The following is a 25637-nucleotide window of genomic DNA, read 5'->3' as shown; positions in this document are numbered from 1 at the left end:
AGTTAACCTTTTTAAAACATACAGTGAACATCTTAGCAACCATCAATTCAAATACAACCTCCAAAAAAATACAACACTAAGTAATCCTTTCAGCTTTCCTTTTAACATCCATAAGACTTAAAACACCTTTTACCAGAAGCACATCAGGTTAAAGTCACTACTGTTATTAGTTTTAAATCACCAGTATCAATTTACGGTCTTTAGATTACAGAAAGAGGCTCTAATACACCTTATGGCTGTGACTGCAGCTATCCACCTCTGAAAACGAGACTAAAACACGCCCTGCAGCCTGCTCAAAAACGAAAGTAAAAAGCTGACAGTCAGCCCAGTTCCACCCACACTCTGACATCACTGATAAACACCCATTTCTTAAAGGTACATTTCTTAAACACCCAATTCTTAAAGGTGCTCTCACATGACACTCCCACAAAAGATGCTATACCTCATATTTCATCTGGAAATTCTGTAAAAAGTTCAGATCGGTGAACATTCGGATGGCAGCCAGTGCCGTTTCCACTTCAGACAAGTCAAAATCACTGAAGCTAAAATCTAGTAGCTTAAGTGAATGAGCAGAAGGGACTGTCATGGCCTGAAAAAGAAAACAATTTTTACAAGAGCGAACCTGATAAAAATGCGAATGATGAATGGTTATATATTAACTGGACACTTTCCAGCTCAATTTTTACTTCAAATTAAGTAATGATTGAACAAGGGCAACTTATTTTGTGACACAAAGGGTGTGTTTGAGACATCTTGGGATAGAGATGGGCAATTTTAATGGGTGGGAAAGGGTGTGGTGGTGTAGATTAAAATGGCTGGAAATGGAAATCCGAACTCAATCTGTCTCCAACATTCCTACTCTGGTTTAAGTGGGGATGAATTTGGATATGCACAATAATATTTAAGTGAGGCCCCTAAAAAGGCATTTTCTCTGCTATTTGAATTTAACACTTCAGCATGGATTCAGCCATTGTAACAGAGATGAAATTGATCTGCTGCACTTCATGGATCTATTTAAAGGTCAGAAGCCCCAAAGCCAATATTGGCTCAGTGCTCAAACTGCTTTCTTAGATTCCTCTGGGAAAAGGATTGGTATCATACTTGTGAGAAACTTGCTTCTACACTTTGGAAACCTTTACACAGAGGTGATCAGGAGGCATTGTCCATGGTTGCGTTAAGATTGGACTTCAGTTGAGTGGGGTTACTGGGTTACTGGAATAAGTTGGAAGTCTGGGCTTAAATGGGGTGCTCTTTCCAAGGGCCAGTGCAGACTCAATGGGCCGAATGGCCTCCTGCTGCACTGTACATTCTATGATTCTATGATTCTAGTAAGGAAATCGGCATTGGCAGAAGGAAGGGCCTGATATGGTAGGAGTTGCAGGTGGACAACAGAGAAGGTAGCAGCAGAGGCATCTAGGTCACAGGAGACACTGTGGGTGCAATCTTATGGTCACGCTGTGCCCATAAAGCAGCTCGCTGTGGCACAGCATGACCGATGGAAGCTGGGAGACCCTGCACCCAGGATCTATCCAGCTCGCAACGCCTCACGAGATCTAACTACATCTCGTGAGACTTTGCAATGTAAATCCTGCCCATTGTGAGCAGGATCACTTTTAGGCAAATCTGTACATTACAGCAAGACAGCTAATGTTACTGCAATATGCAGTTTACTAAGATACCTGGAGCACAGGACCTATTTCCTTTGCTTTGGATGCCTCGGGTGAGCGCTGTTCAATGCTGGTCTCCACAAACAGGGTCCAGATAGATTGGCACTCATGGGGGTGTCCTAGGGGATCGGAGGCCCCCAGGTACATGCCCTTTGGGCATGGTGGTGCCCTGGCACTGCTGGTGCCACCTGGGCACCCTGGCAGTGCCCCCTGGGTGTGCAGGTGGCATTGCCAGGGTGTCCAGGTGGCACTGACAGGGGCATCACCAGGAAGTCTGGTGCCAAGGTGCCAAACTGGCATTTTCTGCACGGTGGCGATTGGGCCGGGGGTGCCTTGCGCGGTTGGTGTGGGAGGGCTCAGGGCCCTCCCATAGTGCGCTGGGGTGTAGGGGATCAGGGGTCATGTCGGCAGCTCCAGAAATCCATTTATAAATGGAATCCCGATCTCTCGCTACATTGAGGGGTTACGGTGAGCGAAGCTCCTCACTGCACAAAAAGGGGCTATGTGCAGCCTCAGCCACATGTTCCCCGCTGAAGTCCCCTATCTAACCAGGGGCACGTTAAATAGTGGGGTGTTTCTCAGCACTGTGAGCGCCGGGAAACACACGGCTAAACGTGCTCACTATGGGACTTTGTTCCCATTTAGTTAAATTGCGCCCTCTGTAGCCAGGTGCACAGACCAAGATAAAATGAGAAAATGCTGGAAACACACAGGCCAGGTGGCTCTATGGAGAGGACAACAGAGTTCATGTTTCAGGGAGGTTTGCCTGGGAGGTGACAAATGCTTTCATAATGCGCCAATCCAACATCCTGACCTGTAAATGCCTGGAACTATCCTTAAAGGGATGACTGATAGTCAACTAAAGGAACCCCTTTTAAACCAGATTGATTACACTGTGAGGAATCCCACCAATAAACACCAAGATTGTGACAATGACAATTAAATGGTGACCATGTAGGTCATCATTGGCACATTCAAGCTGCTCTTCAAGTGCCTGGAGAGGAATGGGAAGTACCCTTCACAATTCACCAGTGAGGATTTCTATAATTGGTGTGTACTGGATTCTATACAAAAGAATGGAGTTGAGGGTTAGAGGTGGAGGATGAGCAAGCTTCTGCCTACTCATCATAGTATCATAGATTACCTACAGTGTAGAAGGAGGCCACTTGGCCCATCACGTCTGCACCGACCCTTGGAAATAGCACCCTACCTAGGTCCATAACCAGTAAACCCAACGTCCGTTTTGGAAACTAAGGGACAATTTAGCATTGCCAATCCACGTAATCTGCACATCTTTGAATTGTGGGAAGAAGCCGGAGCACCAGGTGAAAACCCACGCAGACACGGGGAGAAGGTGCAGACTCCACACAGATAGTCACCCAAGGCTGGAATTGAACCCGGGACCCTGGTTCTATGAGGCAGCAGTGCTAACCACTGTGCCACTCCAGTTAAACATTGGACAGACCAAAGCTATTGTCATTAGTAAGTTGTGTACACTGCTATGGTTCAATCTCCTTGCTCAGGTGTTGGGGGTTACTAGCTGTATGGGCACAAACCATGCGTAATTAAGATGCTGAGCAACATAAACTGTGAGTCAAATGGAAAATGAAAAGTGTTTTTACCGCTGTTACCTGGAGCTCCTCAATTTCATTTTCAGTGGCAGAGGCATGATATGAAAGGACCTGAAATGACATCAAAACACATTCTGAACAATTACAATTCTCTAGATGCAGCAGTTACTTATTGCTTTTGAAAATTACCCTTGTTTTTCTATCAAGATTACACCATTAGAAAAAAGAGATTGTCTGTCAGCTTTTCCTACATGGTATTAAAAGACAAGTAACAGTGACTTCAAACGATAGCTGTGGCAACATTGAGGCCTTCATTTTCAAATAGGGAACAACAGATAACTTGGAAAGTTTCCTCGGATAGAAAATTGAAAGAGGACACCCCAGGTGGAATCCATCTGTTTAAATATTGATTCATTTAAATTATCCACCACAATATGTTTGAAAAGTTTAATTGACATATTTCAATGTGGGCTACAGTAATGAACTAAACATGCTGTAAAGTCTCAGGCAAGTGACCACTCGGAAGTGATGACTGGAGAAAAGGTGTGATTTATTCTCCTTACTATTTACAATTCCTACTCCCCGAAGGGTCTCCTGCACCTGGCCCTCACCCGGCCTGGTGTATTTATGTCCCAGCAGTCCTAGGAAAACGGGGGTGGGAGCAACCCCGCCCCTTCATCTGGATAAATCATACTCAGGTGAGGCCACAGGGACTCTGAGGTTGCAGATCCCTGGGCCTCCTGTAGGGTTATAACACATATAAAGGCTAAAAATCTGTGAGGACCGTATCTTGACCATGCTGTGCTGTGGAACCTTCAGTTTATTTGGTTACCTAGCATGCATAGGGCATAGGTAGAGAAGGAAGAACATGACACAAGGGTGAGATTTAAGTTCTACATAGACTTTCATAGTATTTACAGCACAGACAAATCACTCATTCTGTCCAATTGATCAATATTTATGATCAACGCAAGTTCTTCCTACCTTACGTCATCCATCCTTATCAACACATTCTTTGATTTCTTTCTTCTTCATGTATTTATCTAGCTTCCTCTTAAAGGCCTTTATGGCATCCACATCAATTACTCTTTGGAAAATGAGTTCCGCATTCTAACTACTCTGAGTAAATAAGTTTCTCCTTACGTGTTGAGCCCCTATAACCACCAGTGAATACAAGGAGACTGCCTCAAACAGCATAGTAAGAAGACTGCATTTCAACATTTAAAAAAATAATTTGGTATATTTTTGAGGGTCAATGAACCTGACGGGTAGGATATGGGGGGTGGTGGTCATAACCATGAAAGTTCAGTCTTCAGACAAGGATCTGGCACTGGCTATGATATGTCATTGCGAGGGGTTTGCTCATCATGAGGGGTACTGAAGCTGACGAAGTGGGGTAGGGTGTTGACGGTGTGAACAGAATGTAAGGAGAGGGTTGGAGCCATTGTAGTGGGGCTTATAGCTTTGTTTGTTGGGCTAAGGGAAACACTGCTTTCCCTCCTGGGCCACAAGCTGTCCAGAAAGGCACGTTACTGATGGCCCCAGCACTTCACACAATCCTTCAGCTCTCAGCTTGCCCAAGGCTCAGATCACACGGGCTTAAAAAAATAAAAGTGATGTTAACCTGGAGTCATGAAGTCTCCCTAAAATATTTAGCAGACAACACACCTCCTGAAAGCAGATTGACTGCCCGCTCTGACCTGCCTACGTTCAAACTGGAAGTGTGCTGCTTGGAGGTAGGTTGGAGTCACGTTCCCAATTTTAACATTTTTCACCCCCCACCAACAATGGGGAGTTACAATTAACTTCAACATAGGCCCCATTTCTGTCAGTGGTTCACATTACACACCTAGTTTTCTGCTCCCCCCCACGCAGCATATTTTCTGATGGTGGTGGCAGCCCTCCATTGTCTGGCCTTTTGGACCTTTGAGTATATGCTGGCCAGCCCCACTCTGTCACTAGATCTCCATAGCCCTGGAGGTTAATTCCCTTCATGCGCTTATCGAATTTCCTTTTGATATCATTGATTGTTCCCTTCTCCACCACCCTCCTGAACAGCAACTTCCAGGTCATTACCACTTACTGTGTAAAAGAAAGTTCTGTAGCACAATCCCCCTGCATTTCTTGCCCTAAACCTTACATCTGTGTCCCCTAGTCCTTACACTAATGGGAACAGCTTTTTATTTTCTACCTTATTCTAACCTGCTATAATCTTATACACCTCTATCAAATCTCCCCTCAATTTCTTTTGCTCCACCAGGAAGTATATTGGAACCACTAAGCTCAGCAGTGTTTAGACTGGGATATGTCATCTCTCCTGTAGTGGGAATCAATTTCTAGTGTGTGACAGTCTGAGACTTCAGGGTTCCAGGCCTTAATCGTGTGCTGGCCAGCAGCTGGGACCAATCTTTCATTTAACACCTCAAGGTTTCTCAGGAGAGTGTAAAGAAATTCCCAAACTGAAAGTACTCTTTCTCAGTCCCATCCCTCCCTCCCAACTCGTACTGATAACATTGTTTGGGATATGTGAGCCAGGAAAGAAAAAGACAGGCAAGAACCATAGGTGTTGATGTGAGATAGGGCTTGCCTTGTTAACCTGGTGTTGTAAAACTTCTTACTTGAGAGAGGAGGCAGGGGAGCTGCAATAGAGCTTAATCACATCCTTGAGTTTCCCATGAACAGTATAAAGGACCAGGTAAAGGAAGGTAGGGTGGGCTATATAATGGTGTGCTGATCTGCATTGGAGAGTATAATAACTAGTGGGGGAAACTGAAAGCTATCTTTAATTGTCACTTACCTCGAGTGTCACAACCTGTTTTGCCATGGCCATTTCAACAGTTTCATACATCTGAGTATTCTGTATTCCCAATCCACAAAAAATGGCAAATGCTTCCAAAAACTGCTCATCATTTTTGTTGAAGGCCTTAATTTTGTCAAAAGTTTCACCCATTTTGTTCATCAGCTGACAAACACCTGCAAAGCACAAATTACATACTTTTGCCAATTTCTAAAAACTGATAACACATTTTAAAATAGTTTCAAGGTCAATTCCGTTCATGCAAGTATATGAAATTTTGTACATCAGAGAATACATGGACCGGAGTAACACATTGATAATGTGACATAAAGGGCGCAATTCAACAGAATAAAAATAGAGTGCTGCTTCGGGTGCATTAAGCGGGATGTTTCTCGGTGCCTGCAGTGCCAAGACCACGTTATGCAAAGGCACTTTGCCGTTCCCCACCGAGGCCACACTTACATCATTTCCTGCGCTGGTGAGCTCAGTTTGCAATACAGAAAGAGTACTTGTGAATAGAGGCACCATTTTTAAAGGACGCCCTGATCTTTTGAACCCCCTCAGCTACCTCACTGCAACCTCCGGACCCCCCCCCCCCCACTGCACCCAACTTACCTCTTACGGCGTCCTCGAGTCTCCCCTCACCGCACTTCTAATGGACATGGTACCCTGGACCTGACCCCTGGCACAGGCACCCTGGCAGTGCCCTTGCCAGTCTGGCAGTGCCACCTGAGCAGCATGGCAGTGCTAGGGCTGTACTGCCAGGTAAGCCAGGTGGCAGTGCCAAAGTGTCAGGCTGGCAGTGCTAAGGTGGCCAGGTGTCAGCGGGAGTGCCGGGGACCACCCTTCCCAGAGGCCGACCACCCAGGAATCTTTAACCCCCCCCTGATGCTGTTACTCCTTGTCCACGTTTGAGGCCTCTCGCAAAATTCAACGAGCTCATCTCGTCGCGTCACCAAGTCAAGCATGAAGAGGCCGGTAGATCACGCCCAAAGTCATCAACGGTATTTGTAAAACAATCACTATGGTGACTAAAAACAGCTTAACTTGTACCAGTGTGATGACACATGCTTCAAATTCTGCGGGAGGGATAATGGTGAATTTTATGTGACAACAGTTTTATTTTTGGCATTTTCCATTTGGCACCATGTGATCACAGAATTCTATCATAGAGTTATGTGAGTTGAATTGTAGTGATGCTGGGGAGGAATTTTCAACTATCAGCTGGCAGCCAACATTGAAAGTCTGGTTGACACCTTAGGCACCGATTTGCCTGCTGGATTCAATCTTCAATTAAAAGTAGAGAAGTGTTGTTGCAATTGTATAGGGTGTTGGTGAGACTACTGCATCTGGAGTATTGTGTCCAGTTTTGGTCTCCTTATTTGAGGAAGGATGTGGCAGCATTGGAGACAGTTCAGAGGAGGTTCATCAGATTGATTCCGGGGATGAAAGACCATAAGATATAGGAGCAGGATTAGGCCATTCAGCCCATCAAGTCTGTTCTGCCATTCGATCATGGCTGATGGTGCCTTTTCCCCATAACTTCTGCTCCCCTTATTAATCAAGAAATCTCCTTATTAATCAACAACAACAGATTTGTGCTTGAAGAGACCAGTGTTGAAAGAACTTATACTTGAAAAGGGGCTAAACAAGCCTTGGTAAGATTTTTAAATTGAAAATACTGGACAGTTCAGACAGCATCTGTGAGAGAGAAGGGAGCTAACATTTCAAATCTGGGTGACTCTTTGTCAAAGCTCCAATGGGTTGACGTATGAGGAGAGGTTAAGCAGTTTGGGCTGATACTCACTGGAGTTTAGAAGGATGAGAGGGGATATAATTCAGGTATATGAAATACTAAAAGGGATTGATAAAGTAAACGTAGACCAAACATAGACCCTTTGTGGGGCCATCTAGAACAAGAGGTCACGGATATAGGTTGAGAGGTGGTAGATTTAGAACTGAGATAAGGGGGCACTACTTCTCACAGAGGGCGGTGAAATTGTGGAAGTCGCTGCCCCTTAGTGCGGTGGAGTCTCAGTCATTAAATGGTTTCAAGCAGGAGATTGATATATTTCTGAAAAAAACGGGTTAAAGGGATATGAGGTGTCTAAGATTATGAGGGGTTTGGACAGGGTAAATAGGAAGCAGCTGTTCCCCTTAGTGAATCAGCGTTCGGAGACTACGTTAATGGACTAAGTGTCAAATGTTGGGGAGAGATTAACTAGGGCTGGTGAGTTGGCGGGGAAATATTTTAAATTGCCACAATATGTGATTAAAAAAGAGACGGATAAGAATTCAAAAATTTGTTGTTTTGTCAGTGGGAGAAAGTACTAATACTGTTACTAATGGTAGGTGAACCATTAAAAGCAAGATTTAGTAGAGCTTATCAAATTGAAAGGAAATTCAGTGAGGTGAATTATTTGATGAGAATGTCATACAGAAGGAAAACTCAGTGTGTCTTGTTAATATGCTCACAAGGTATTTTGATAAAGAAGGAAAGAAGGAGGAGGTGTTAGTCATTGTAACTCAGGGAGAAGTTATAAATCAGGATGATTCTGAAGTTGACATTCCTCAAATTAAATTGGACAATGAGGGAATAATAAGAAATTAGGATAAATTATTGAGGAAAATCAAAATGCCCTAAAAGAGTTCTTACAGCCACATAGAGCTGTATTTGGAAATAAAGTGGGAAGTACAAAAGTAATTATGCATGATGTAGATGTAGGAAATGCTATTCCAATTAAACAACATCCATACAGGCTCAATCCACTAAAGTTAGCACAGGTATAAAAGGAGATTGACAGCATGCTTAAAAATGATATCATCAAAGTGAGTTGCAGTGATTGGAGCTCACCTATTGTGATGGTACCAAAACTGGATAGAACACAATGATTGTGTGTGGACTATAGAAAGGTCAACGCAGTTACAAAGTCAGATTCGTATCCTATTCCTCGTTTTGAAGACTTGGGTGCAATTTAACGGACAAAGTTTTAAGTGTAATTTCAGGCGCGATTGGTGGAGTGTGTCTCGATGGCTGTGTTGGTGAAATCAGGGCCCATATTTAACATCACTTAGTGCTGAAAGTGGGCCCCCATGAGCGTCTCTCCATTTCTGGCTGCTTCGCTGTCTGACTCGCCAGACTCAAGCCCCAGCTTCTCACCACTAACAAGGGAGCTGCTTTTAAATGCTCCCTTACCATTCACTCTAGTCAACACACAAGCAGGGCAGCGCGCAGACCTGCGCCTCACTTTGGGAATACCGACTTGGCCAGGCTTGTCGACACCTTCAGGGTCACCAATACCGTCTGGGAGGCAATGGCAGCAGTTGTCAGTGCAGGCAGCATGACAAGGAGGACCACCATCCATTGTAGGAAGAAGACAAATGACCTCCGCCGAGCTGCAAGGGTAAGTTACAACTTTTCTCCTGGCATAAGTTCTCTTGCCACCCCTCAAATTCCGAACCCCTCTGCCCCCGCCCCACCCCCCCCCCCCACTCCACACCCTACAAATCACTGGCTGACACCTCACACCCTCTCCACATCCAATCTTTGTGCTTGTTCTTCATAACCCCCTGCCGCTCACATGCACAGCTCCTTCATGTCCATGTACAGTGTCCACACATGCCACCTACAATAGACCCCCTCAATCCATCAAGCTTGTGGCTTACAATGCCCACTCTGTGTCCCCGCAGGAGAAGCCCATAATAAACAGAAAAGAGTTGAGACAGGGGCAGAGTACCAGAGATGTGAGTCCTGAGCCCTATGAGGTACGGGCCCTGGATATTGTGGGGTCTTTCAAGAAGAGAGCAGTCACCGACAGCAAGGTGGGCCAGTGCCGCAGAGGTGAGCATCCACTGGCCCTTCACCCAGGTGAACTGTCTCAAGTGAGTAGTTCAGGTCAGACAAAATGATCCTTTGCTCTCACTGACCACATGTCCAGGCCCTCCAGATGATGTGCACCAAGGGCACCAACGACCACAGGGTGCGGAAAGCAGCAGGCTGCCTCCATCTCTTATGTGCATCCGGGGGACACACCTAGACATAGCACTGGACCACTTAGATCAAGTAGATTGATGAGCACTGAGTGGGCACTGGGGATACGGGATGCGGGGGGTGGGGAGAGGTTATTATGTGTAGCTAGGGGAAATGGAAATGTTCACTATTAAAACATGTTACACCTGACACATGTGAAGCCTCTGTCATGTTAATCTTCACAGCGGACCTGCCCGGCACCCCCAACCGTTACCCTTTGCTCCCCTCACCCCTCCCCGACCTCGGAGCGACCTTCAGCCCCCCGACTGAGCCCAACCCTCTTGAGGGGTCCTCACCGCCCCAAGCGCAGCGCCCTTGAACTGCATGTCCGAAAATGCAATTGGCTGTTCACCTCCTCAGTTCCCCTCAGCAGCTATTATGCCAGCTACATGTTTGTAAAAAGGCGTGCTAAACGACACCCGCGTAATCACATGCTGGGGAGCTGGGGAGATTGAAATGAATGCAAATGAGGGTTAATGATATGATTGTCAAATTTGGGCATGATCGGAACTCGCCATCAGGAGCAGACCAGTTAGATAACAAACTGATGACTTCCGGTGGCGGCCATGGAATGAGTGGTCGCATATTTGGCAGCTCCCGCTCATGGTGGTCTTTTTGTGGCCTTTACGCTGATTTGTCGCAGGAATTTTGTAGGAAAAAGGTGCAGAAGTGAGAGTAGAAGAGTGACCCCTAGTTTATGGAGCTGCGGTCCAGAAGTGCCCGGAAAAAAGCAAATCAGTTGGTTGAGGTAGGTGAGGAGCGGACAATGCACGCGGAGATTGTGGACGTGCAGGGTCTGGCCATGCCGGCTCAGTGGTCGATGGACCAGTTGGTGAGCTTCCTGAATGAGAAGTTCATCCATCTGTGGAAGGAAAATGCGACGGGCCTGGCCCGGGCGGTGGGCTCGATCAACGCGGTGGTTAACCGCGTGAAGACGAGACTGGCAACCCAGGGCCAGGCGATCCAGAGGTTGGAGGAGCTGGCGGGGGAGTATGAGGAACCATCCACCTTGATGGTAGCAGAGATTGGGCTGATGCGTGACCAGCAGAAGTGACTGTTCGAGAAAATGGAGGACCTGGAGAACCATTCTCGGAGGCAGAACATCTGGGTTGTGTCTGCCTGAGGGAATCAAAGGATCGGATGCAGGTGCATATGTTGGGAAGTTGATGGAGAAGCTGTTTGGGCAAGGTGCGTTTGACCGGCCGTTGGAGGTGGATAAGTCCCACAGAGCACTGATGCGCAAACCCCGGGGGGGGGGGGGGGTGAGCCGACGAGGGCGATGGTGGTACCATTACATCGGTTCCCGGACAAGGAACGCATCATGAGGTGGGCCAGGCAGATGAGGCGATGCACTTGGGAAGGCGTCAAAATTTGTGTGTACCAAGACCTGGGAGCAGAGCTCATGAAGAGGAGGGCGAGCTTTAATAAGGTCAAGTCGTCCTTGTACAAGAACGGTGTTAAGTTTGGTTTACTGTATCTGGCTCGCCTACGCGTGACCTATGGGGGCCGGGAGCTGTACTTTGGCTCGATAGAAGAGGCAGCAGACTTCATGAAGGAGAATGGACTGGCAGGGGAAGGAGGACCATGAACTTTGATTGAGGAGAACTGAACTATGCTGTGAAAAACTTTGTGTCTTTGTTGTTTGGGTTTCTTTTGTTGGGGTTAGGCCGGTTTACAGTGTTTTGTTAGGGGATAAGGTGTGGGTCTCTATGTTCGGACCTTGGGAGGGAATGTTTGTTTGTTTTTACTCCTTGCCTTTGTTTAGGACTGTTTGCACTAAGCACAGGGGGAGGTGAATCAGTGGGGGTTAGGGTGCTAGGTTCCATGGGCGGGGTCTGCCAGGCTAGCTGGGTGGGCTGGTTCACAGAAGCAAAGTGGGGGATGAGCTGAAGATTGATGTTGGGGGGGGCTGGGAGGGGAAGTGGGAGTGGGGGTGTTGGGCGAGGAGGTTATACAGCTGACGGGGAGAGGACCTTCGAAGTGGAGGAGGAAGAGGGTTGAGGGCAGGCCAGGGGAGGTGCGGGGCATGGGATGAGGCAGACTGGCCTAGGAGAGATTATGGTTGATCAGCAGAGGAGGGGGCCGGGGTGGAATGTTCAGGGACTGAATGGGCCAGTCAAAAGGGCCCATGTGTTCGTGCACTTGAGGCAATTGAAGGTGGACATGGCTATGTTGCAGGAGACACATCTGAAGGTGGGGGATCAGATTAGGTTAAGGAAGAGATGGGTTGGACAGGTGTTCCATTCGGTGTTAGACTTTAAAACGAGGGGGTGCCGATCTTGGTTAATAAGCAGGTGGCATTCGAGGTGGGGAATATAGAAGCGGACCCGGGGGGTAGATATGTTATGGTTAGTGGGATGCTGGAGGGAATGGCCGTGATATTGGTGAATATATATGCCCCGAACTGGGCGGAGGCAGGTCCCGAGCTTCCCTCGCCTCCCACTAAGGGGGCTACAGGATAAGGTGATGTTGAAAACAGGGGTTGGGAAGGGGAGGATCTTGGAAATATATAAGGAATTGATGGAGTGTGATGGGGTTCCAATTGGGGAGGTGAAGAGGATGTGGGAGGAGGTGCTGGGAGGGGAGTTGGAAGTGGGGTTATGGGAGAGTCAATGCATCCTCGTCGTGTGCCAGGCTCAGCAAGATCCAGTTCAAGGTGGTCCACAGGGCTCATATGACTATGGTCCAGATGAGTAGGTTTTTTGAGGAGGTGGAGGACAGATGTGGGTGGTACGGGAGAAGTCCGGCGAATCATGTACGTATGTTTTGGGTGTGTCCGAAGCTGAGGGGATTTTGGCAGGGATTCTCAGAGATCATGTCAGAGGTCCTGGAAGGGAGGGTGACTCCGAGTCCAGAAGTGGCAATATTTGGAGTGTTGGACGATCTGGGAGCCCAGAGGGGGAGAAAGGCCAACATTTTGGCCTTTGCATCCCTGGTGTCCCGGAGACGGATTTTGCTGGGATGGAGGGACTCGGAGCCTCCAAAGTCGGGGGTGTGAGTCAGTGACATGGCAGGGTTTCTTAGGTTATAGAAAATTAAGTTCGCCTTGAGGGGTTCATTACAGGGGTTCGCTCGTAGATGGCAACCATTCATCGACTTCTTCAAGGAGATTTGACCGTCAGCGGGGGAAAGGGGAGGCATGGAAGTGACAAATAAGGGCAAGGAATCTAATGTATGGGTAGTTAGGACTTGGGCTGGGGGGAGTTGGGTATGTTATTGTGGGGTTTTTGCATGTGTTGGATCTCTCTGTTGTTTAAAATGTTAAAATTATAAATGCCTCAATAAAATATTTTCTAAAAGAAAACGATAGCAAACTGATTTGCACTCAGCACGAATCTTGATTTTGCCCTTTCCCGCTATTTAACCGGCGCACCCAGATCCGTCAGGCACAGCACGTTGGTTAAATCATGCCCTGTGTTGATAAAGTGCGACAAGCAAATTTTCTTACCAAACGTTATTTATTTATTTTTTAATTTTCCAATTAAGAGGTAATTTAGCGTGGCCAATCCATTTACCCTACACATCTTTGGGTTGTGGGTATGACAGCCATGCAGACACGGGGAGACTGTGCAAACCCAACATGGACAGTGACCTCGGGCCAGGATCAAACCTGGGTCTTCGGCGCTGTGAGGCAGCAGCGTAACCAGTGTGCCACCGTACCACTCTCCTAAACTTGATTGACTTTAAGGATATCAGCAAGTATCTTTATCAGATTGGGTGAAGGAGGTTTTGGCTTATGTGACACCAAATGGTCTGTATCAGTTTAAAGTCATGCCATTTGCAGTGGAGAATGCACTCGCACCATCCCAAAGACTAACCAATAAGGTCATTTCTGGACTAAGCAATGGTGCAGTGTACATGGACAATTTGGTGGTGTTCAGTCAAACATGGAAGGAGCATTTGGAACATTTAAAGAATTATTTGATCAGGAGGCTAGGTTGATGGTAAACCAGTCTAAAAATGAATTTGCAAAAGCTCAAGTCACATTCTTAGGGCACACAATTGGACACAGTCAGATGGGCAAGAATGTTTTTTACCATTTGTGCCAAATTTCAGCAGTGTGGTTGCTCCACTGACTGAACTTCTGAAAAAACACAGGGAATTTCAGTGGACGTCAAAATGTCAGGAGGCATTTGATAATCTGAACACTGCGTTAACCACTGCACCAGTGTTGATGACACCTAATTATGCCAAGTAATTTCAGGGCACAATTGATGCGAGTGATGTGGGTGTTGGTGCTGTACTGCTGCAGGAAGATGACGACAGAATCGAAAGGTCTATTGGTTATTTTTCTCGAACACTAAATATTCATCAACAGAAATATTCAACTATCAAGAAGGAGACATTGAGTTTGGTATTGGTGTTATAACATTTTGACATTTATGTCGCTAACAATTCATTGGAGACAATTGTATATTCAGGTATTTTAAAATAAATTTAGAGTGCCCATTAATTTTTTCCAATTAAGGGGCAATTTAGCTTGGCCAATCCACCTAACCTGCACATCTTCGGGTTTTGGAGGTGAAACCCACACAGACACGGGGAGAATGTGCAGACTTCACATGGACAGTGACCCAGGGCCAGGATCAAATCTGGGTCCTCAGCGCCGACAATTGTATGTTCAGGTTATAATCCATTAACGTTTATGGAAAAGTTTAAGCATTGAAATGCAAGACTGTTCAGATGGAGTTTATTACTACAACCATTTAACTTAAAGTTATACATGTCCCAGGAACAGAAAAAATGATTGCTGATGCTTTATCGCAACTTTGAAGTGTGAGAAGACTGGGAAGTTTGAAGGTGGAAAAGAAAGACTGAAATGGATATACACATGTTTGAGTTTGCATGTTTAATTGCAATGTGATATGTGTCTTATAGCGTATTAGTTGTGTTAAGTATTGAGAAACGTTGGTAGAGTTAAAAGGCTTTGGGAAAATGAAGCCATCTTTTTATATTGCTGGTTCATTTCTTTTTAAGGGGGGACGGTGTGATGAATGTAGGAATTTCAACTATATTGTGTGCTGGATATTTGGTGCAGTAAGGGCTCAAAGACAGTGTTTGACTGCTGCAATCCTATTTGAAAATAAATCCTAGTTTGCAAGAAGGTTTTTTGGAGCCAGGGGTGCAATCAAGCCACTGTAGAAAGCTAACTAACACAGTTTTGTTTGGATTAAGGGGATTCGTTGTGGAGTTGATTAGATATCAGCTTGGTAAAATGATGTTGTTACTAGGGGGTGCTAAGGTATCAGGCATTTTGCAAGGAAAGCAGGCCAGTGGAGGTTTAGATGAAGCTGTAAACAGAAGTCAAGCAGTTTGCTCTCTGCAGTTCAGTTAAAAATTATGTCAGCAAACAGAAGAGCAGTGTGGTTGGAAAGGTGAAAAAATCAGCTGAAACAGCTTCTGAACAAATACAGCTGGAGTTTCTGCATGGTTCTGACAGGAGTCAGAGCTTTTCTTTAAAGCGGTAGCACAAGATCTCACTTTCTCAAAGAACATCTCTGTAAAGCAAATATTCCTGAGTGCTAATGGTAGTTAAAGTGGATTAAGAGCTGAGATGATATTGTTGTTTGAGTGGGAATAAAGGTAGCAGTTAAGGGTATTATGCACTGTATTGAGTAACATTGTTTAAGGGGTAATTATATGCTGTTTTCTCATGTGATGTTAAAAATATTTTAATACTGTGTTAGTAATAAAGTTTATTTTAATATACCATGTCCAAAGTTTGCATGAAATCACTCCAGAAGCGAGGTATCCTTTCCTCACAGTCTTACAAAACTAAAATAAAATATTGGGATTTCTGTCCAGTATCCTAGCTACTGTTGGGGTCTAGTCTGGGATTGTAATACCAGCCTAGAGTGTATATCCCTTAACTTCTAAAGGAAAATCACTGTCACTGGTTAGTGGAGAGAATATCCGCAGAACCTGAGACTGCTGCAGGATGGAAGATTCTTGACAGCTCCCTGGATACCTTTCGCAGACTCGCACCATGTTCTTGTGGTGGTCACAGACCAACTGCACATTAAGAGAGTGGAAACTCTTTCGATTAACAAAGACTTCTGGCTGATCTGACAGTGCCTTGACTGCCATGATCACAATTAATCACCCCCTGGATCAGAGGAAATCCGCCGAGTGAAGCAAAGCTGTCAACCATCTGGGCTTGACAGACCACATCCACATCAAAGTGAATCTAGTTAGCGGTCTTGGCAAAGAGGTCATCACCGACCTGGGTAGCTGTTGTGTGCTGCAGTTTGCAATATTTTGCGAATGGCACCAGCTCTTGCCCAGCAGCACCCAGATGCAAAGAAACTGAAGGTGGTGGTCACCTTGGCAGCCACAGACGATGTCTTGTGTAGACATCTCCTTCCAAAAGGTCTGTGACTAGCCCTCCTGAGAGCCTGGGCCTTCAGAGGGACAGTGGTTTGGAGAAGGCAAGGAAGCTGACTCATGGCCTATACTCACTGTACTGGGGTATAGCTTCCTTCGAGGTACAGCCCTGTATCCATGCCCAGAGCTGCTGTGGACAATGCAGCTACTGCTGCCAGAGACCCCGTCGTTGTTGGCATGGTTACTCGGCTGGATCAAGTTGCAGCTCCTCCTCAGAGCTCTAACCTTCTGGGTGACATGTATCCCCCATGTTACAGGGAAGTCTCACAGGCAAGATGTTGGGATTGAGCTCACTGGACGTCAAGGCACTTTGAAGTTAATAAGAAAGATTTGCTGTTCCCAAAGTAATTAGTGAATTCAGGCTGAAAGAACTGGTTCTGTCAGTGTTAGCTTTTCACAGCAACTGACCCCAGGGTTGCCAAATTCAGCATTCATGCCATTGCTCGCAGGTCAGTTTGAATCGACAATGATTTTCCGCTGCCACTTTCCTCCTCCAATCTTCTAAGGCACAGACACAGCATGGAACCACCGCATATGCTGGGAAAATCAAAGTGCGGGGTTAAAGAGGCTCTCACTTGTCTTTGTAATTGCCTTACTTGCTTTCCCACCAGATCAAAGGAAGTTCTCCGCTGGCCTTGGAACCCATCCAGGAGAAAGCAAGAAGAGTGACGTCGGGATCCCAACCCAAAGTCACTTTTAGGAGATGGAACTCTATGTACGCACCCGCCTCCCATTGCCTGGGATAAATTCCCCTTGTTGTTTGCTGCTGTGTAAAATGACACTGGTGAACCCGACAGCATTGAAATCTCTTCTCTGCTCAAACCTTCCAACAGAAATCAGGACATGGATATTGTTATTCATTATTTCATTTTTATGCACTTATAAGGTTAGAAATTTTTATTTGAGAATTCAGTCATTTTGTTACTGAGAAACCAAAATGGGAATTGGTAAGAAGCCTATACTTAGCTTCAGAGGTCAGCAACTCTGGATCAAGATGAAACTCGGGTCTCTCGCACATGTGCCAACCAGGGAATGGCCATAGATCCACTTTTTATTTAACGTTTTCAGGCCAGGGACGCTCCCTTTGCGCCAACGCAACAGGAAAAATAGAAAATGGTGCGAAGAAGCTTGTCAGATGACCTTTGATGCGATTCAGTGGACTTGCGTTAAACGTCGTGTTTAGTGGGATGTTTCTCAATGCCTGAAGTGTCGAGAAATACCCTGCTATTCAACGGCACTTAACCATTTTTTTGGCCTTGGGAAGATTCTCTCCACCAAGGTTGCACTTAGAGAGATTTCTTGCTGGTGAACGGTTCCTTGCAGGTCACTGTCCAGCAGCCCCGATCTCCCCCCTTGTTTCAAGCCCCCTCCCCTATTTTTGTGATCCCCTCACGTCCCTAACATTCGGGAGGCCCCAGGAACCCCCCTCACCACCCTCACTCCCCTCTACCTGGCATCCAGGCACCCTGCCACTGCCAGTCTGGCATCCTGGCAGTGCCGCCCAGAAATACTGGCAGTGCCACAGCGACACTGCCAGGGTGCTCAGGTGGCACTGTGAAAGTGTCCGGGTACCAGAGGAGCGTCAGGCCACCATCCTGCCCTTTCCCTGACCATCCATGCATCTCCAATGGCCTGGGAGAGCCCGTACCAGCCTCCCCGAACAGGCGCCGGAATGTGGCGACTAGGGGCTTTTCACAGTAACTTCATTGAAGCCTACTTGTGACAATGAGCGATTTTCATTTCATTTCATCAGGTCCTAGCATCCAGAAATGGGAGCTCAAATCCTTCTTCGGTATGATAAATTATTATTACACAGAATTTACAGTGCAGAAGGAGGCCATTCAGCCCATCGAGTCTGCACCGGCTCTTGGAAAGAGCAGCCTACCCAAGTCCACACCTCCACCCTATCCCCAAAACCCAGTAACCCCACCCAGCACTAAGGGCAATTTTGGACACTAAGGGCAATTTACCATGGCCAATCCACCTAACCTGCACATCTTTGGACTGTGGGAGGAAACCGGAGCACCCAGAGGAAACCCACGCAGACACGGAGAGAATGTGCAAACTCCGCACAGACAGTGACCCAGCGGGGAATCGAACCTGGGACCCTGGAGCTGTGAAGCAATTGTGCTAACCACCATGCTACCGTGCTGCCCTTAATTATGGAACATTCATTTCAAATTTAGCAACAACTTTGGCACCATTACACCTGCTCCTTGAGGAGCATCAGCGATGGCAATGGAGGGAACCCTAAGAAGAAGCTTTTCAAGTGGTGAAACAAGCTTTGCAGTCCTTGAACCTTTTGGTCCACTTCGGCCCTGGGAAACCAATGATGCTCACATGTGATATGGTGCCTTACGGTATAGGGGCAGTATTATGCCACAAGATGGGAGATGTTTCTGAGCGCCTCATTGCCTTTGCTTCAAGGATCCTTTAAGAAGTGGAACGGAACTATGCCCAAATCTAGAAAGAGGGCTCAGCAGTCGTACATGGTGTGAAGAAATTCCACCAATATGTATATGGATGGCAAATTTGACATAGTCACCAGCCACAAGTCACTACTGGGACTTTTGAGGGAGGACAAACCAATACCACTGATAGCCTCAGCTAGGGTTTAGCAATGGGGCTTGCTGCTGACAGCCTACAATTATGTTTTCCAGAACTAGCCAGGCATGCAGATTGCAAATGCATTGAGCCGACTCCTACTGCCGAAGAGCGCCCCACCTCCACCGATACCCCAGGAGATTGTATTGCCTTTGAATATCCAAGACACCCAGCCAGTGTCGACCAGAAACATTCATAACTAGACCCAGGGGGACCCCATACTATCAAAAATGAAGAGAATGGTACAGACCGGGCGGCACTATGAAAGACCTGATCAATTGAGGCCCTATTTTGCCCACCAGGGTGAATTAACCTGCGAGGATGGTGTGATCTTGTGAGGATCACAACTAGATATTCCATCTCCAGTTAGGGGCCCCCTCTTACAGGAGCTGCATTGCGCCCACCCAGGGCAGACAAAGCTGATGATGCTGGCTCGCAATTATGTCTGGTAGCTGGCAGTGATAAAGTCTTTGAAGAATTGGTATAACAGTGCCACCCTTGTCAAGCAAAGCAGTCCCTGCCTCAGTCGGCCACTCTCCACCTGTGGGAATGTTCACCAGGGCACACTTTGGTTATGCGGCCCTTTCATGGGCAGGATGCTTTTGGTTTCAGTGGATTCCCACCCCAAGTGGTTGTCTATACAGTGGATGGAGAGCGCGACCTCGGCAGCCATGGTGGATGCCTTGCACTGAGTGTTCGCTCTTCATGGACTGCCAGAGTCCATCGTATCGGACAAGGGCACCCTTTTACTGGCGACAACTTCCAGGTTTTCGTTCGAGCCAATGGCATACACCACTCTAGGTGACCCTGTACCACCCTGCGTCTAACGGTTTGGGCAAGAGAGCCATTCAGATCTTCAGGAACGCAGTGTGGAAACAACCTGACAAACCACTACACCAACAATTGACCCACGGGGGTCACAGCTGTGGGGCAGCTCATATTTCCCCAGCTTTGACGTTCGCTCTTTTCTCTCCCTACAGATGCTGCCAGACTTGCTGAGATTTTCCAACATTTTCTCTTTCGAGCAGCTCATGTGTTGTCGTCTCAGAACCCGTTTGAATCTCGTATTTCCTAACTTGGCGGGTGGCAACAGAAGGTCCCGCTGATGGGAAGGGCCAGAAAATCCCCCCTTTAATTACTTTGTGGGAGAATTCCACCCATGATCTTAGAATTTTTGGGGAGTTAAGCTAAACAAGCAGAACACTTTGGTAACTTGTTATATATTCCACTCATGAAAAAGAAATCAGGTAGAGTGTCAACGACCGTTAATAGTTATGAATATGCTGATGAAATTCATTGGGCTGGATTCTCCGTAGTCGGGATTCTCCGTTGCGCCGGCAGCGCACCCACGCCTGGGGACTGGGGCTGCCCACAATAGGAAACCTCATTGTCCGGCTGGCGAGACGGGGAATCCCACCGCCGGCAGGGGTGCACAGCAGCAGAAAATGGGTGCGGCAGGATGGAGAATCCCGCCCATTCTCTTTAGTGTCTTTCAGTGTTTGAAAGCTGACTTGTGCATATATTTCCACCCACTGTTTTAAATACAGTTGCTTCATCAGGTATAGTGCACTGGATTTTGTACCTTGGTTGGGGGTCTCAATGTTGGGGTAAAATATGGGTCCCATTCCTGCACTGTCTTGGAAGTAGTCACCTGGCAGTGACCTTACTGAATTGGCCACTTAGCAACCAGAAGGCATGTTCAAGGTGGACGGTTGAAAGTGGAGGGCCAACAGGAGGCCTTCCAGCATCAAAGGGTGGAAGCTCGCCACTCCGGACTTGGGAGGTGACAGGTGTGTTTGTCTTGAGGCGTCATCTCAGCAACTTTAAAGAACCAAAATAAAAAACTGTCGCAGCTACTACGCCACCATTGTGGAAGGGAAGACCGTCTCTAGGCAGCTGACCTTTTCCCAACTCTGCAAGAGAACCTGCTGTGTCTTTCGACCTCTGGGAAAATGGCTCAGGAGTGAGGTGGTGCTGGGAAATGTATTGCCTAATACCTAATTCTCCGGGCCCCGATGGGCCGAGCGGCCGCTCGTTTTTGGCCAGTCCCGCCGGCGTGGATTAGACATGGTCCCACACGGCGGGACCTGGCTGGTATGTCGGCTGGGGCGGTCCTCGGGGCGGCACGGGGGATCTAACCCTGAGGGGGGTCCCCACGGTGGCCTGACCCGCGATCGGGGCCCACCGATCTGCGGGCGGGCCTGTGCCGTGGGGGCACTCCTCCCTCCCGCACCGATGACTATATTCCTATTTATGTGTTTAATGCCCTATTCATTTTGTGCACTTGTTCATGGTGCAGATTCCCAAGGCACTGAGAGCTTCACAAAAATATAATGCGTCATCTATCTCTCCGTCCATCCAATCATTCAAAAGATACACTTGATTCAGATAAAGACATTACCAGTTTCCTCTTCAAAATATGAAGTGCTGTTAATCAGAGCACCACACCTTGGCTAGAGTGGCGTGTTAGGCTTATTAACAACATGCAATTATCTGTCTCCTCCTTGTACTTTATTCTCCTTCAATTAAACAAATTAATTCTTCCTAAAATGTATAGTTTATTCAATTCAAAAAGATGAATAGCTGTCTAAACTTAAAGAAGTTTAGACTTAATAATTCCCAATTCAAAACCTGTTTATAGAAATAAAAAGCAAAATACTGCAGATGCTGGAAATCTGAAATAAAAACAGCAAGTGCTGGAAATATTCAGCAGGCCTGGCAATATCTGCAGAGAAAGAAACAACGTTAATGTTTTGAGTCGAATATGACTCCATTAGGTTGCAAAATTAGGATTTCCTGGCTGAGATGCAGAGATGAAGTCAGTGGTGGGCTGGACCTCATTACATCCTGTGGCAGGCTTCAGTTAGGAATATATTTGCATGTCATAAATATTCATTACCAAAATATTTTTTCAATAAAGTCATAACTTCAAAATAAAGTCAATGGTGCACAAAAATCTCATTGCACCCTGATCACGTTTGTTTTAAGGCGGCATGCAATTGGTTACAGGGCTTTGAGTAGCTGTGGGTAAGGTCAGCAGTGTTTCTTGTTTAACTCTATGGCAGAAAGCAGGGGAGCAGGAGAACAGCAGCTTGAACGGAGGCTCAGGACTGGCAAGGGTGAGTCAGTGGTGGAGGGATGCGTGGGAAAGGTTATGGTGTTGGGTCAGGAGCTTGGAGAAACTGAAGAGGGATCAAAGAGGCAGCAAAGAGTGAAGTGTCCAAACTTGTACACTTCCCCAGTGGGGTGGGGTCGGGCAGTGTAAAATAGCATGGACGGGATTCCCTCCGGGATCCCACTTGCCCCGACCCAGATGCGATTCTCCAGTGGGGCAGACACTGCCTCAGATGAGAAGCCCGCCATGCCCCAATTAAGGCCCGATGACTAAGGGTGAGAAACTGAAAATGCTGTCACCCTAGATCTCGGGCGGGAAGTGGGGGTGGGTTCAACCGGGAAGCGTTGCCCTGACCCCACAGAGCATCCCTTACTGTCCCCTTGCTGGGATCCCTGGTACTTACCTGAAGTGTAGCCTCGGGACTTAATCTCAGGCACGGCACAGCAGTAGTTCGTCCAGCATCTGCGGCGCTGTGACTGGAGGAATTGTTGGCCAACAACTTTCCAAGGTGGAACTTCCACCCAAGTGCAGACGGACCACCGACTCTCCGGATGATGGGCGCTGGGCATTCACCACTCCGAAAATTCTAACTAATATTTTATCTTCCAGGTGTAGCGGTATTGTAGCTAGACTGGTAAGCTGGAGACCCAGGTTAATGCTCGAGGGATCTGGATTTGAATCCTACCATGGCAGATGGTAGAATTTGAATTCAATAAAAATCCGAATTAAAAAGTATACTGTTGACCATAAAATCGTTGTTGATTGACATAAAAACACATTTGGTTCATTAATGCCCTTGCCTGGCTTGGTCCAGTTTTGATTCAAATTCAACAATGTGGTTGACTGTGAAATGCCCTCAGGAATGTGCCCCCAGCAAGCCACTCTGTTCAAGATCAATTAGAGATGGGCAATAAATGTTGGCCCAGCCAGTGCCACCTGCATTCCATAAATGAATAACTACAAAACACAAGAAGGAAATGTCCATACCCTTGCCCCCCCCCCTGCCAAAATTAATAATGAAATGAAATGAAATGAAAATCGCTTATTGTCACAAGGAGGCTTCAAATGAAGTTACTGTGAAAAGCCCCTAGTCCCCACATTCTGGAGCCTGTTCGGGGAGGCTGGTACGGGAATTGAACCGCGCTGCTGGCCTGCCTTGTTCTGCTTTAAAAGCCAGCTATTTAGCCCTGTGCTAAACCAGTGTACCAGTGCATTTAGCTCTTTGACTAAGATAGTCTAAGTAAATAATAATGATGCACACATGAATTAAGTAATACAAATTATTTGCAAGTGACATTTAAATTTGAAGAAACACCCATGCCACCTCTGTGCACTCAATAAGTCTTATGTTATGTAGCCAGTTAACATGGCTAACTCCCGATTTAGAATGGCTAACCCCGATTTAAAATGGTGAACGGAAAAGACTGATGGGAAAATCAGCCAACAGGACTAAAACAAGCAGCTGCAGGTAAACTGTGTATTCACCTCTGGGAAGGCCAGACCGATACCTGTAGCCATCAGCACAACAAAACACCAGCCATCTGAGTACTAATGAGCAATGCTCGGGAACAATGTGCAACAATTTAGACGCACAAAGCCAACCCAGACTCTTCGGCGCCAACAGAAGCCTACACAAAGGGAGATGAACGATCACCCCAAGACCGCCCATCGATCAAGGAATCGCTCCAGCATTGGAGAATATCGAACCAAGTGATTGGGACAAAGTCCAATCACTTGGAACCAGGTACAGGGTCCGCCCCGAAAGGCGGGAAGCCCCTGGGGGGGCTTCCAAGTTCAAATCTATCCTTCTGCCACCCTTCTGCCACCTTTCTGCTCGCCTTCTACAACAGCCGCTCAAATCGTAAGTCTTACTTCAATGCTCGCTACGAGATAGGCGCTCCTAGCTATCGATCTGTACCAGCTTCGAATCCCGCAGGCTCAGAACCCAAACGAAAGGCCATTCGTTTCCCTGACCTGGTGGGCCATTTCCAAAGTTAAGTATTGGCCTGTTAGTTGTAGGAAGTAGCTTAGAAGTAGAATTTATGCATAAGCATTGATTACTGTATATAATAAATGTGCGTTGATTTAACTCTTACTCAGCGGTGTGTTGGATTATTGATCATTACTCGGACTTGAACCACGTGGCGGTATCAGAAAGATACCCGGCGGCTCAAGAGCAAAGGTGATAGAACAGAGCAATTAAACTAAGGCTAAAGTCAGCAGCAATATGTGGCGACTCTGGTGGGACCCGATCTAGAAGTGGAAAACCACTCCGGGAGAACCCAAGAATTTGAATTAGAAACCCAATTGGAAACAGAAAACCACAAGTGTTCAAGCAGTTCTGATCAATAGTCATAATTCGGAAGTGTCTGTATGCATGCGTAACTAACAGGGCTATAAGGTAAAACTGATAGATTTTTGTTGCGTCAAAACTGTGGGAAGTTTGTATATCGGAAAGTAGCGAAAGCCATACCCATATTTAAAGCACCGCCTTAGCTCCCCTGTTCCAAATTTAAAAGAAGCATTCGGATAGGAAAGATGGTAATGCAGACAATGCAGCGCCTCATGGACCCGGAGGAATTTGCGGTCGCAGCGACCAGCAGCAGTAGAGTGGGGCAATGTCCCATTTGGGAGGAAGAGATCAGGAAATATCTCAAAGGGAAAGGATGGCCCCTTTGGAATGATTTCTGTGACAACGAGGAATCAGGTCCCGGGAGTATAGGACATACTTGGTGGCAGAACCTGAGCGAGATCCACAAAAAGAGGTTGAGAAAAGCTCGCAAGCTGATGGCAATCGTGTCCTGTATGGCACAATTGCGAGGCACAGAGGAGGTCGTTAAGATGCTCCGCAGAGAAGTTGAGGGCATACATCGGATGAGTAAGGTCGATGTAAGCGAAGTAGAAAGAGAGAATATGGAATTGAGGAGGAAATTGGCAGCACAAGATGGAGAGGTGGATGACGCCAAACGGGCTCACCAGTCTTGTCTGGCGCATTTAAGCAGCTTCCAGTCTCAATACGAAAAGGCCTATCAGGACACGCAACGTGCAGTCCTGGTACCAGAGGAGACAGAAAAACAGGTGGAGACATTACAGAAACAGTGTAGTGATCTTAAGGCAGCATTAAGAGCACTCCATGCTGCCACCACAGAACAAAGACAAAGCACCTTAGATCACGCAAAGTGCCGGAAGCAGATTGCAGAGCTGCAATCGCTGCTTTCTGTTCAAAAAGGTTTTCAGGAAACCTTTGGGGAAAAATTAGATCAGGAGGACAGCCCTGATTGGGAAGAGTTCAACGAAACAGCGCAGAGATATGTTCAGGGAACATGTGCGCAGGGAAAGCCCCAAAAGAGAAAAGCACCCCAACCCTCCACACAGCAGATAGTTCACGCTCCAATGAACCCTGTAACCACCCACCGCACAGCCACACTGGACGATGCGGAATATCTATATTCCACCCCCTTAACAGTGA

At 46.8% G+C, this 25637-nt stretch overlaps 1 protein-coding gene across 4 annotated transcripts in view; it reads right to left on the bottom strand.

Annotated features, from left to right (window-relative positions):
- The window catches only part of pde5ab (phosphodiesterase 5A, cGMP-specific, b), a 225694-nt gene that overhangs the window by 93094 nt on the left and 106963 nt on the right, over positions 1–25637 (bottom strand). For 3 of the 4 annotated variants that reach the window (XR_011940169.1, XM_072496192.1, XM_072496190.1), the window contains exons 10-12: positions 6036–6211; positions 3290–3349; positions 443–589 (exon numbers count right to left, since the gene is read on the bottom strand). Coding sequence is in view for 3 of the 4 variants with exons in the window: in XM_072496192.1 (XP_072352293.1) it covers positions 443–589; positions 3290–3349; positions 6036–6211 (383 nt within the window). In the remaining variant the exon portion in view is untranslated. The remainder of the gene's footprint in view (positions 1–442; positions 590–3289; positions 3350–6035; positions 6212–25637) is intronic. The other variant, XM_072496191.1, reaches the window with a different exon arrangement.

The sequence above is a fragment of the Scyliorhinus torazame genome, chromosome 3 (genome assembly GCF_047496885.1).
Source record: "Scyliorhinus torazame isolate Kashiwa2021f chromosome 3, sScyTor2.1, whole genome shotgun sequence".
In the NCBI taxonomy this organism is placed as follows: Eukaryota; Metazoa; Chordata; class Chondrichthyes; order Carcharhiniformes; family Scyliorhinidae; genus Scyliorhinus; species Scyliorhinus torazame.
This window is presented reverse-complemented; position numbering and strand designations above follow the sequence as displayed.